The sequence below is a fragment of the Eleginops maclovinus genome, chromosome 15, assembly GCF_036324505.1.
Source record: "Eleginops maclovinus isolate JMC-PN-2008 ecotype Puerto Natales chromosome 15, JC_Emac_rtc_rv5, whole genome shotgun sequence".
In the NCBI taxonomy this organism is placed as follows: Eukaryota; Metazoa; Chordata; class Actinopteri; order Perciformes; family Eleginopidae; genus Eleginops; species Eleginops maclovinus.
In genome coordinates, this window is record NC_086363.1 from 2,814,555 (window position 1) to 2,827,268 (window position 12,714).

A 12,714-nucleotide genomic window follows, 5' to 3' on the forward strand; every position below is an offset into this window, starting at 1 on the left:
TCTTAGAAATTAATGCGGTTTTTTTTAATGCACATTTTGTATTGTTGTTGTTTTTGTTGACACAACAATATCTGGGCACATTAAAGTCAAACAAACTTTGCAAAGCTTTCTAAGACAGCTCAATATTTGCTTCAAGGGAATAATAAATGATCCTTTTACACCGAGCACTGCATCCATTGAGAGACCAACACTCTGCAGCTAACAGCTTTCTGCATTGTGTGTGTGTGTGTGTGTGTGTGTGTGTGTGTGTGTGTGTGTGTGTGTGTGTGTGTGTGTGTGTGTGTGTGTGTGTGTGTGTGTGTGTGTGTGTGTGTGTGTGTGTGTGTGTGAATGTAATGGCTGTGTGGGAGTGGAAATGGCAGCTGTTAAACGAACTATCGAGGCAGGCGCGTTTCTGTGACACTTTGACAGCCAGAAAGTGCCAGACTGAAGGCGGACTCTCACACACACACACACACACACACACTGAAGCAATAGTCACACGTACACACATAATCAGAAAAACACACACGTTCACACACACACACAAAGCAGTTCAGTCACACACTGAACAGTCACCATGCAGCACGTGTCATCATTCATGTCCTCGTTCTTTTTCTTTATAAAGCACGCCGACACTCTTCAATGCACACACACACACACACACACACACACACACACACACACAGACAATCTCACTCACACACACAATCTCACTCACACACACACACACACACACACACACACACTGAAAGGCCCTGGGCTTCAAAGAGCTGTGGTCTTCCTAATAAGCGTCTCTCTATAGCATCTGGGCAGATGGAGAGAGGTAAAGGAAAGCGGCAGAAGGAACTGTCAGAAGACGGAGGAATCGTCGGGAGATAATTGGCTGGATCCTGCGAGATGTGAGGCACATGTTCTCCGTTAAGACGCTGAAATCCTCGTGCATGCCTTCTCAAATACACCATTCCTCTCAGACAGCAACGACCGGTCCAGAAAGCAGCTGCCGGAGCCTCGCAGGATGTAAGCAGTCGGATCGCGTAACATCGGTGCAGATGTCTCTGCAGCGGCTACTCGTTCACACAAGAGCTGCTTTCAAAATCCTCCTTTAATCTAGAACACACACTCTGCTGATGAAAGCAGCCGAATACACCTCTTTTTTCTATTCATGACAGTATGAGACCGCCGTAATCACAAGGACTACACACCCTAGGTGAACTGTACTATCTGTGGTTTAAAAAAATAAGATCAACCTTGAAATATGACACAAGTGTGGTGTGTGTGTGTGTGTGTGTGTGTGTGTGTGTGTGTGTGTGTGTGTGTGTGTGTGTGTGTGTGTGTGTGTGTGTGTGTGATTTTACAGCTAATATTATTTTCCCCTGTTCAGTCTCTTGCAAATGGTTTTCCCTTTCCTGTAATATGTAGGTTTTAGTGCATGTAAATGGTCTGCAAAGGTTAAAATCCCTGTGTTCCCTCCAGAGGAAGTGTCTCTCCTACTTCATAAAGTATGGTTACAAATTAAAGTGAAGTTACAACGTGTCTCCGACCACAAGTTATGTTCTCAATTAGGTTTCTTTGCCAGTTTTTCAGCACTAATCCGAAGCACGAGGCAGAAGAACTGGATATTTTGTGTCCTTCTACCTACCATTTATGTGTTTTGTTAAATATTTTCTTCTTCGTGACTAAATATTTCCAGTAAATGACTCTTGGGTGGAGAATTCTCAAGTCAAATTACTTTTCCAAGGTCACTAGCAAACCCTCGAGCCAAACATTTGGAAGCCACAAAGGAAGCTTTGAAAACATGCTCAGACCGAGGGCTTGTGCCGTTACCGTTGACCTTCATAATTAATGACAACAGCTACAAAGAACGGCCAGGAAGGGATGTTTGAGCTTCAGCAACTTTAAAAAGAGACTGTATTTTCAGGATGAAAGTCACATTGGTTCAAAAAAAGCTCTTCACACACACTCAGATGGGATTAGAGCTAGTGTACGAGGTAATGAGGGACATTAAATATTATGTTCACCTCGTTACCAAAGTCATTTGTTTTCATCCTCTGGGGATCATGAGTCCTCAACAACTACGGACACACAATTTAGTCCTTTACTTAACCCTCAACAGGTTTCTGTTTCCTGGGGGGTGCAGGCATTTGACAGGCTTCAAGTGTGTGTAAAAACAGTGGAATATGGGAGTTATATAGGGAGAATAAGGGAGTAAAACAGGTGTTATAATGAGGCAACATGGGTGTAATGACGGAGAAATGTTGGGGAAAGACGTAATGATGGTGAATTGAGGGTGTCATACAGTAGGGGTGTTTTAGTGTAGAAACGAGCAATTATTGATATGTGAATGCTCATTTAAGGGTTAAGTACAACTTTTAAATACTTGTTCTGTACTCAAGCATTTCCATTTCCTCCTAATTCAAACCATTTCAAAGTAATTGATGACTTTATAAATGTAGTACATAACTGTTAAAAAGCTTTACTGATCCCGTGGTCGACCTAACGAGCTACCTGGCAGTGTTTATAGTTTAAAACTCAAGCCCCTTCTTTACCAGCTGCAACATCAACGTGATGCACACAATGATGCATGCATACTTATAATTAAGAGATACATTGCATATCATTTTTGACTTTCTGCAGTGCTTTTACTTTTTGTATTTTAGGTACATTTTGATGCTAACGCCGATAATCACTTTAAATTAAAGCGAAGTTTTGGAAGCAGGACCTTGCAGGAAGTGAAACATTAGAAATACAATAATAATAAGATGCTATAAGATACAAAGGTAAACGATAATCCTTAATTTTTAAGGTATCCAACAGTTGGAGGAGCCTTGGAATTAAGAATCTTATCACAAAAACCAATGCGTAGCTATTCTGTTGACCACAATAAAGCCTTTACATCTTGAATTGTACCGCTTTACTGTTTAGAATAAGAAAAATAAGCTCCTTTTTTAACAAATGCACCATTAAAACACATTGCATTATCAATAATTATACATAATGCACCATTTCTAACCCTCTGGTATCTTTTTGTCAGAGTGCATCAAACAGTCGTTGATATTTGTCCGTACACAGACACTAAACAAACTCTCCAAGGTCTCCAGTGTGACCAGCAGACACAACAGCCCGGCTGCTCTTTATTCTGCTGATCCGCTCTTCCTCCTCCTCCTCTGTTCACTGGGTAATCCCCGCAGCTCTCTCCATGATTACACTATCACAGGGAGACGCTGGGACGGGGATTAAAGGCAGCCTCCTTAATGCAGACGGCTCACTAACCACCGTGTACTCACCCCAAACACCGAATGAATAGACGCTCCGCTGAGAGTTAAGGGCTGAGTGCGGAGAGACAAAGGGAGGAGAGTGAGAGCTGATGAAGAGGAGGAGGGGAAGAGCAACACATCAGTGTGCTGGTGTTTCTACAGTGTGTGGAGCTTTGCTTTCAAGATCCACTCTTTTTATTAGATTCAGACTCAAATGTAACTCACAGACAGCTTTCTTCCACCTAAGAAATGTTGCAGTCCACTCATTTTAAAACCAACGAGACACTTTTAAAAGTCAAAAGTTAGAAAAAGAAAATCAAAAGGAAAAAAGACTGGGAGACAAAAAGTGTGAATTTTTAAAAGTCTTTTGTTTTTGTCGCTTTTACACTACGCTTGTTGTCAGGTCCATACTTTTATTTTGGGTTTATTGAATGCTTAAATAAAGGAGGCAAACCAGGAAGCGTTCTCTCTCCTCTCTCAGACCTGGGCCTGCTTAGTCGGAAGTGTTGCTTATTCTGTGTTAAATGTGTGTGTGGTGTGAGGTGGAGGATTAAGGTATGTTTGTAACTAACACTAGGTTAGGATATTGTAGCCACCTCTGTTATTGTTTTCTTTTCCTGTTAGTAGACCAAAAGTGAGATAGTTTGTCTCCTTCTCCCACTCACTTAAGGAATATTTGCAGGCATTATTTCTTTACACTTGTGTCCACTTTCACCCTGACTCTCTCAATTTTATTGTGTGTTACTGTCTCCATTTCCCCCTAGACCTTATTGGGACGGTTTGTGTTTGGCTTAAAGAAATTAAATATACTTCATATTTCCAGGGAGTTGTATAAAAAGAGTCTGGAGAGAAGCTGCTGACAGATTTAGGTTGAGATGTTTCCCGTGATACGCGGCGGAGGAGGAGAAAGGTTCCTAAGCAGCATCCTGGTATTTATACATCACTTATTATACTTGACACTCATTGGCCCCTTTTTTATTGTGTTTCCTCTCCTTAAAGTGGAAAAACCAGAAGATCAAGAGGCCAATATTATAGGAATCTTGATCTTGAAGATTTAAGATCATAGTATTTTTGTATCATATCTAACCTCTATATTTCAGGATGTATTTAGCTCTACGCCCTGTGTGATTTACCAGGTGAGGAGGTTAATGTGCGAGTGATACCGGTGTTTCGAGATGACTTTTGAAGCCCTGCCTTCAACACAGGGATACAGAAAATGAAGCGGAGTAATAAAACATATCACGGAGAGACACGCAGTGAGAAAAAGGCTAAAAATATCGAACAATATCAGGTGTGACCTTTGCAAAGATCCGGGGCGTTTACAGATTAAACTGAGGTGAGAGAACACAGAGACACCACAGAGGAGATGCAGCAGCACGGGAGGAGAGAGACACCCTCTGTAAGAAACATATATTAGCCTACGGTATATTCTTCTTGATTGGTCCACAAAAAGAAATTCCCCACCTTTTAGAAACCTATTTTTCCCCAGGAGCTTATATATGTTCACAGCTATTCAGAAGTCTTTACATAGCAACAGGATAAGGTTGGCAATAATAGTGAGGTTAAAGAGACGTTAATGCACTGGATGCCCCTTTAGTGCGATAGTTTTGATGTGCAGAGTAGAATTCAACAGTAGAATTTGTATATTAAATATAAAAGTACTTAGGTTTAGAAAAAGAACAAAGTTTGGGAGGAAGAAAGGTTGTTCTATAAGCTCTGTACATAAGTCAATGTGACTTTACATGTTTTTGTCTGGTCGTTGTTGAGCTGTTTAAGCCCAAATGTTCACCAACTATCCGACCGAGCAGTCGTATATTATCCACTCCTTTACATGTGATTTAAGCAACACGTTCAAACCTCTTCCCTGCTATCTAAAGCCACTACACACAAGTTAGTGGTGAGATAAACTCTGATAGAGTTGTCAAAGGGTGCTGATGTTAAATGTGCATCGGTTCAAAATTCAAAAACAGTCAATTTTATTATTTGAGTTTTTGGGAAAACTTCTTCTAAAAGAGGACGTAAACAGAGACTCTGAGCTGAGGGCTTTAACACCGCATCGAAGGGAGACGTTGCAGAGCTGTCCAGGAATAATGATTCATCCCGGTCAATACTGGGAGCTGTGTGTGTGTGTGTGTGTGTGTGTGTGTGTGTGTGTGTGTGTGTGTGTGTGTGTGAAAGAGTTGACTAAATAAGAAAAGGAAGTCTTAGTATTTCACTACTTTCCTTTCACACACACACACACACACACACACACACACACACACACACACACACACACACACACACACACACACACACACACACACACACACACACACACACACACACACACACACACACACACACACACACACACACACACACACACACACACACACACACACACACACACACACACACCTGAGTGTTTCGGTCCATTTGAGCTCCAGCTCCAGAGCCATCTTGTCCATTTTAAGTTTCTCTTCTTCTTTGGTGGTGATGAGTTTGGCTTCATGCTGACGCTTCTGGATCTCCAACTCTCCCTGAGGAGGAAATACAATCAGAGAGGGAGTCAGTCAGACTCAGAGGGACGTAAAGACGGACATTGGATAGTATTCTGATCATCTAATTGCTGCTCAAAGATTTTTCTTTTGGCAACTTTTTAGCATTTTTGAGTTACATTGCTAACAGCTAACAGTTCTTCAAAAACCCATTAAATTATGTAGTTAAGTATCACAGAAAAAAGGCCATCCTGAATTTGTCCATATACTCAAATATGAGGATCTGTTCTGTACCATTGTCAATTGATGAAAATGTGGGTTTATTGTGATGGAAACTTCTGAAGCAATGGAGACGAAACTCAGAGAGACACGGGCATTTGCTGCAGCCACGAGTTGACACGAGTTGACCCTGAACAATAAACTATCTCAGGTCAGCTTGTGCTCGGTCATAGAGTGGCATCAACAAAGCGCCCAAGCTGCGCCTCCTTAAGGGAGATTACAGCAACCCGAAGGCCAAAGCCAAAGAACTATGCCATGTGTCAAAGGTTAAACACCTAAGCAAAACACTCCCTAACAGTTATGACTGTGTCCAAACTAAGCAAGCGCTGGGAATCCATAGTCATCTTTTCACAGTTTTGTGACTTATTGAGTCAGAAATCATTAGAAACTAAGAAACTCCACTGATAAAGGAGCAAAAGATATATCATGCCCTCACAGGTACAGGAAGAACATATATTTGTGTAAAAATATGAGTTTAAGACGTTAGAAGTGAGGAGTTTTTTGGAAGTGGAGACATCTGTCCTGTTATAGGACATATTTACATCTACAAATCAATGTCAATGCACTACATAAAGCAGTATGTCCTCACATAAGTAAAGCAGCTGTGTGTGTGTGTGTGTGTGTGTGTGTGTGTGTGTGTGTGTGTGTGTGTGTGTGTGTGTGTGTGTGTGTGTGTGTGTGTGTGTGTGTGTGTGTGTGTGTGTGCGGGTGTGCGTGCAGACCTGCAGGGCGGTCAGCAGGTTGCTGGTCTCTCTCAGCCGGGCTCTGGTGGCGTCCAGCTCTTCCAGCAGTTTGTCCTGCGCCTCCTTCAGGGTGCAGATCTGTCCCTCAGCTGTTCCCACGTCCTGCTCCCCCTGCTGCACCTCCTGCTGCAGCCGCATCACCTGGGGGTTGGGGATAAACCATTTTCAAAACCTCGACACTGTTGCGCTCCGGGCTGTATCTCACTGGAACCTGGACTCCTTCATCAGCATTTTCTGCTCAGTGAGGTGGAATTTCCATCCAAAATGCATTCAATAACCCTTTCCTATTCCTGATTTTAACACGAGCCGGGTCCGCATTCTTTCTGCCGACGTGGCAACATAGTTTTGCTCCGCATCAGATATTAGTTGAACTTGCACAGTGGGAAATTGGAGTGCACAAACAACAGCAATAAACACAGCGAGGCGTGAGTTTATACTCAGAAAAACAGTGTTTTCAAGGAGCAGGCACAAACCAACCTCTGGTAGAAATGATTACAGTTCCTCTCTCTCTCTTTGTGTTACAACATGCAGGCACTGGGTTTTAGCAAAACCAACAACATTACTCCTGAACGCCAACACTTTATTTTGCTAATCTATAACAAAAAGCACACATCTTCTAAAAGTGATGCATTTTATTTGGTAGTTAAACAGTTTGCTTTATTCTAAATCACTTGACTCTCTTTTAAAATGGCGAGTTCTTAAGGTAAAGTCAAAGTCAGGTAAAAAAAATAATAATATCAGACACATACAAGTTATTTTAGTCTGGGATTTTACATTTCTGCAACTAAATGTTGGCTTTTAAACTATATTTTCTACATTTTTAGGTCGTCTTGAAAGAAAGTTTGGAAGGTTTTTCCGCTGGTAATATGACCGGGTTTCTGTTTGCTTTATGTTTCAAAAGGTTAATCCCATTCAATATTTATTTACTATTGAAGTCACATGCATTATTGAGGATTCATGCTCCAGTTCCTCCATTTTTTTTGTGAAAACAAAACGACATTTCGCCATTAAAGGCTCTTCTGGCTTCTGGAGTATCAATTGGATTATCTCCCTCAACAGATGGGGCCAAAATTTCAAGCTGACACGGACCAAAAGTTCTGCATAAAAACGATGCAAACCTTTAGGAGTAAAGGTCTTTCAAAGTGAGAGAAAGCTCCACAAAAACTACTACATCCATCATGAATGCAGACTCCATAACCATCATGATGACAGCTTTTTGATTTTAGATTCGGATGCATTTTAATGCTCGTTAACACTACTGTATTTGTTACTGTAAAGGTGGGAAGGAAGCAAACAAAGAAAGCTGGAGTGGCTTTAAATTAGATTCTGAAGCTTTAATTGATCTGACATCCATGCACACTAAAGTCAGGTCGATATTTAATGTTTACCTCCTCGTTGGCGGCGTTGAGTTTGGAGGTGAGCTCCTCCCTCAGCTCGTCCAGCTGCTGCCGGAGCGTCGTCTTCTGCTCCTCCAGCGAGAGGCGCTCCTTCTCGAACTGCTGATCCAGCTCCTGTGGACGACCATCAGAGACACACATCGGTCAAGACAAATGTCAAGAAGCAAGAAAATTAAAGAATTCAAGACCAAATCCAGCGAAGATTGGAAGCACAAGTGATGTTTTATTAGTACTCATGGTGTTGTGAAGTCTCTCAGTTAGAGACATGAAAGTGGACCAGAACGACTGGACTTTTACCCATAAAGATACACAGAAATGCTTTATATTCCTTCAGTTTAGAGCAGATCCAGCCTCCCTCACTCCTCTTTGTTTGCCATTACTGTGCAACATGTTCTAAAAATACCCCCAAACTATTGCATTGTCCTTGACAGAGAGGAGGGAGCATTGTTAGCATAATAAAGCTTATTATGCCTGCTGATGAATGGGGAGCGATTCCCGTTATAGCGCGTAACGATCGCTGCTTTCCCAGGACAATTAGAGCTGGGGAGAATGACATTTTTCCACCATTATTCATTTTAACACAAGAGGAGTTTGTAACGCTGTAAAAAAAAACACATAAAATGATCGACTACTGGGACACAGTTCCATAAAAATGAATGGAAATTCATCTGAATGAGAGGACGAGCGAGTGTGATGACAGCTTGTGTTTCAGTGGAGGACGCTGGAGTGATACTGACTGACACTAATATGGTAAATAGTCGGGTTTAATCTGGGATACAGAGACACAGATTGGCCTTAAAAATGATCCAGAGTTTGCATATCCTGTTCTCGCCGAGAAGCAGCTCCTGGTTGTTGCTCGCAATACTTTCAGCACTCTTATGCAACCGTAAAAAAGACATGAATGAAGCCAGCTTGAGTAAATCCTGAGCTACAGGAAGAGCCTGGAGCCGTCTCCTCCCACAGGTCCTCACAAAGACTTTCCTGGAGACGATTTCTAAGTTGAGAATCGATTGGTGAAATCTGGATACTGAACTTCAGACTTTCTTGTTTTTTACCTGCTCTGCTTATCATTTGCTCAGGTAGATCAATCAATCAATCAATCAATCAATCAATCAATTAATCAATCAATTCATTCATTCATTAATCATTGAGACATGATGAAGAATCAGGCTCATGATGAAGAATCAGGCTCATGATGAAGACTCAGGCTCATGACGAAGACTCAGGCTCATGATGAAGACATGATGAAGACTCAGGATCATGGTGAAGACTCAGGATCATGATGAAGGCTCAGGCTCATGATGAAGGCTCAGGCTCATGAGGAAGACTCAGGCTCATGGTGAAGACTCAGGATCATGGTGAAGACTCAGGATCATGGTGAAGACTCAGGCTCATGACGAAGACTCAGGCTCATGATGAAGACTCAGGCTCATGGTGAAGACTCAGGATCATGATGAAGACTCAGGATCATGGTGAAGACTCAGGATCATGATGAAGACCATTATTTTGTCCTTCATGCTTTGAATGCAACATTGCCATAATGTGTTTACACCTAAATAACATGTTGACTACGAACATTAGCATTCATTCAGAATCCTAACCACCTGATGAATGCTAGTCCAATATTTACCCTGCTGTCAGCTCGTTCAGTTTGCCAAATACTGAATGCTTGTATCATTTGGTGCCTGGCAGGAAGCATTACAGTTTTGATTGAACGAAAAACACAATTAGAGCGGTCACACTTCATCAAAACGTAGAAATGCAGCCAAAAAAACCGGAAAATAAGCTAAGGGATGCTAGGAGAGATGGGGGGGGACTAGGGGATGATTATTCATGCAAACAACCTCATTTCAAACTACATATTGTCATGTGACCCATTATTAAATACGTGTACTCATTGGTCCTCTTTTATAAGATTTTCTACCATACTTAGGCTTCAGGAAAGGTACATTTGCACGTAAGGTTTTCAAATTTTGTGAAACTGACACTGATTCATTAGGGTTAAATATTCAACGCACCATATCAGACACTTCAATCTCAACCTTGAAATACAAGAACCATTAAATACACTTCAAAGAAAAGATGAATATGATCACATTGTTCTCTTTATGTTGAAAAATTGAAAAGGTTGAAACCCTGAAGGTGACCTCCAGCAGTCTGATCATGCTGTGCATCATATTTGTCACTTTAGAAAAGAGAGTAAGGAGGAATCTGATCGGACACATCAGGATTCATGTCGTCGCTCGCAGATCGATATGGAGGGCGAGAGCGAGGCGCTGCAGACGCGTTCATTCGTATTCTGAACGCGGCCGGCTCACAGACACCTCTCATTATAATATAAAGCGATGAAAGAGGAGAGGTGATGAAGGGAAAGATGATTAACTAGACATGATGACACCTGGAGCAGACAAAAGACTCAAATGAAGAGGAGTGGGGGGATGAAGAGGCCCCTCCCCTCCCCGGTGATTCTGCAGAAAACTGCGGCAATGAAAACTAAAATAATGCTGCACTCATTCAATCTTCAAAGAGGACTCATTTACAGGTTCATATTTGTGCTTTGTTCCTCTCCTGGGACATGTGTCCATGCTCTAATGTTCACAAAGCTCTTTATGTTTCTCATACTGCCTGTGATGCAGCACCTCTTTTCACCCTCTGTCTGAAACCAGAGTCCAGTCTGCTCTGATTGGTTGGACGGTCAAACGCTTAGAGATGTCCCGCCCCCTTGGCCTATCGGGTTCAATGTGTTGGAGCGTGTGTTACATAGTGATGTCATTGTAATGGAAGTAAATTAAGGAGTCCAATGGAGGCGTTCAGGTATTTCTTCACCAACACTGACACAGCGCTGAGTAATGATCGATATTATATTAAATATGAGACCATAAATCATCATAGAGTTAGGATTTCATAACATTGTTGTTGTTGTAGCGGCAAATACCCCCTATGAGTAATGCCACTGAGAGGATAAAACTTGCTCTTCGCTGTGACACGTTCCATACAAGAGTCCCTTGTCATTTAGAGTTCAGGGTGTTTAATAAAGACGCCAAACAAACAATATACTGTGTAACTCCGGACCACACGGTCAACAGAAAGTGTCTGAACACATTCACCCTCTCTCCTCTGTCATCCACAAAACCGACATCCAAATAAATGGATAAATCTTCAGATGGATTTTCGTTGTGGATTATTTCGTGCAAGTGGTTCAAGAAAGTTTTAAGCCACTACATTTAGTATCCATTCATCCATCCATATCTATCAATCCATCCATATATCAGAACAAAATATCCGGAATATCGATACCTAGGAATTCAGTGATCAATATAGTGATGTACAGAGTAAAGTAGTAATGATCGGACACAGTAGGATGCAATATGAGGCCCTGAACGCCACACAGAGCCACAGAGAAACACTGATGGGCTCTCCTGTGGACTATCATTAAAAACCCCGTCCTCATCACGCAACTCTGATGCAAGAGAATATTTGATCACTTGCTTCCACAAGGACTGTGTGTGACTGGAATAAAAGGGACCCGCTGGAGAGAGGAGAAGGGGGGGGGGGGGGCATCATCATCAGCACCACCAGGGCTATTTCAGGATCGTCTGCAGTCGCATTATGGAGGGCTGTGGTTCGGAACAGCGAGACCCCGGCTCATTAAACGAGTCCCAGGACCCAAGTTGTAATCCTCAGGAGCAATTTCCCTTATGATACCGACGCTGAAGTTTGGAGTATTTGAACAGAGAGCACGAGAGGGAGCAAGTGTGTGATGTTTGCAGGCAGATTGTTGCAGGGCTGTGAGGCTTTTTTAGTCACCCTTACTGGAATAAATTGTCGTCTCACAAAGGTTTTGTTCCAAAATGAACACATTTATCGAAGCAACGATTGATCTTTCTATATTTAAATGAAGAAAATGTCCTTTTGTTATTCTTCACTCTGAAACACCATTGATTTATTTCCTCAGTCCGTGCAAAAGCTGGTTTTCAGCCGGTAGCCTTAACTGTAAAAGGTAATATGCAAAGACACTGAGTCCTTCATCCATGCCTCTTTCTCTTTCAAAGATTCAGCTGGATTCCTTTAAAGATCTCATTCATTATATTAGCTTTAAATCAGTGGACGAAACATGCAGGTTTAAACATAAATACGGCAAAACCTGCTTTAACTGACCTGACTTCACTCAGGAAGAAGGAATACACTTCTCTGGTTCCAAAACAGGAACTCATGTCCTTCCCAGGGGGTAAAAATATATACCATAGAATATGCAAAAGACAAGCAGAGAAAAGCATTGTCTAAGAAGTGTGTGTGTGCGTGTGTGTGTGTATGTGTCTGTGTGTGTGTGCTGTACGTGGGAGCTAAAGCCCAGTGAGGGGTCGTCACACACTGTGCTAAGTAAGTAGCGGTGAAATATTAATGCTGGAAGTTTGAGAGAAACACACACGCACACACACACACACACACACACACAGCCAAAGCCAACCCTTCCCATTATTTTGTCCTAATTTCGAACACTTAACACTCCATACTCTCCTCTTGCAGTTTCATATGCAGTAAATGTCAGATTGAAGGGTCCCGCTCTCATTTAAATGTC

The 12,714-nt window shown here is 42.0% G+C and overlaps 1 protein-coding gene across 3 annotated transcripts in view; it reads right to left on the bottom strand.

Annotated features, from left to right (window-relative positions):
- Positions 1-12,714, bottom strand: part of fam184ab (family with sequence similarity 184 member Ab) — a 122,114-nt gene that overhangs the window by 37,351 nt on the left and 72,049 nt on the right. For all 3 annotated transcript variants that reach the window (XM_063901587.1, XM_063901588.1, XM_063901586.1), the window contains exons 10-12: positions 8,127-8,249; positions 6,718-6,879; positions 5,637-5,758 (exon numbers count right to left, since the gene is read on the bottom strand). In XM_063901587.1, coding sequence (XP_063757657.1) covers positions 5,637-5,758; positions 6,718-6,879; positions 8,127-8,249 — 407 coding nt within the window. The remainder of the gene's footprint in view (positions 1-5,636; positions 5,759-6,717; positions 6,880-8,126; positions 8,250-12,714) is intronic.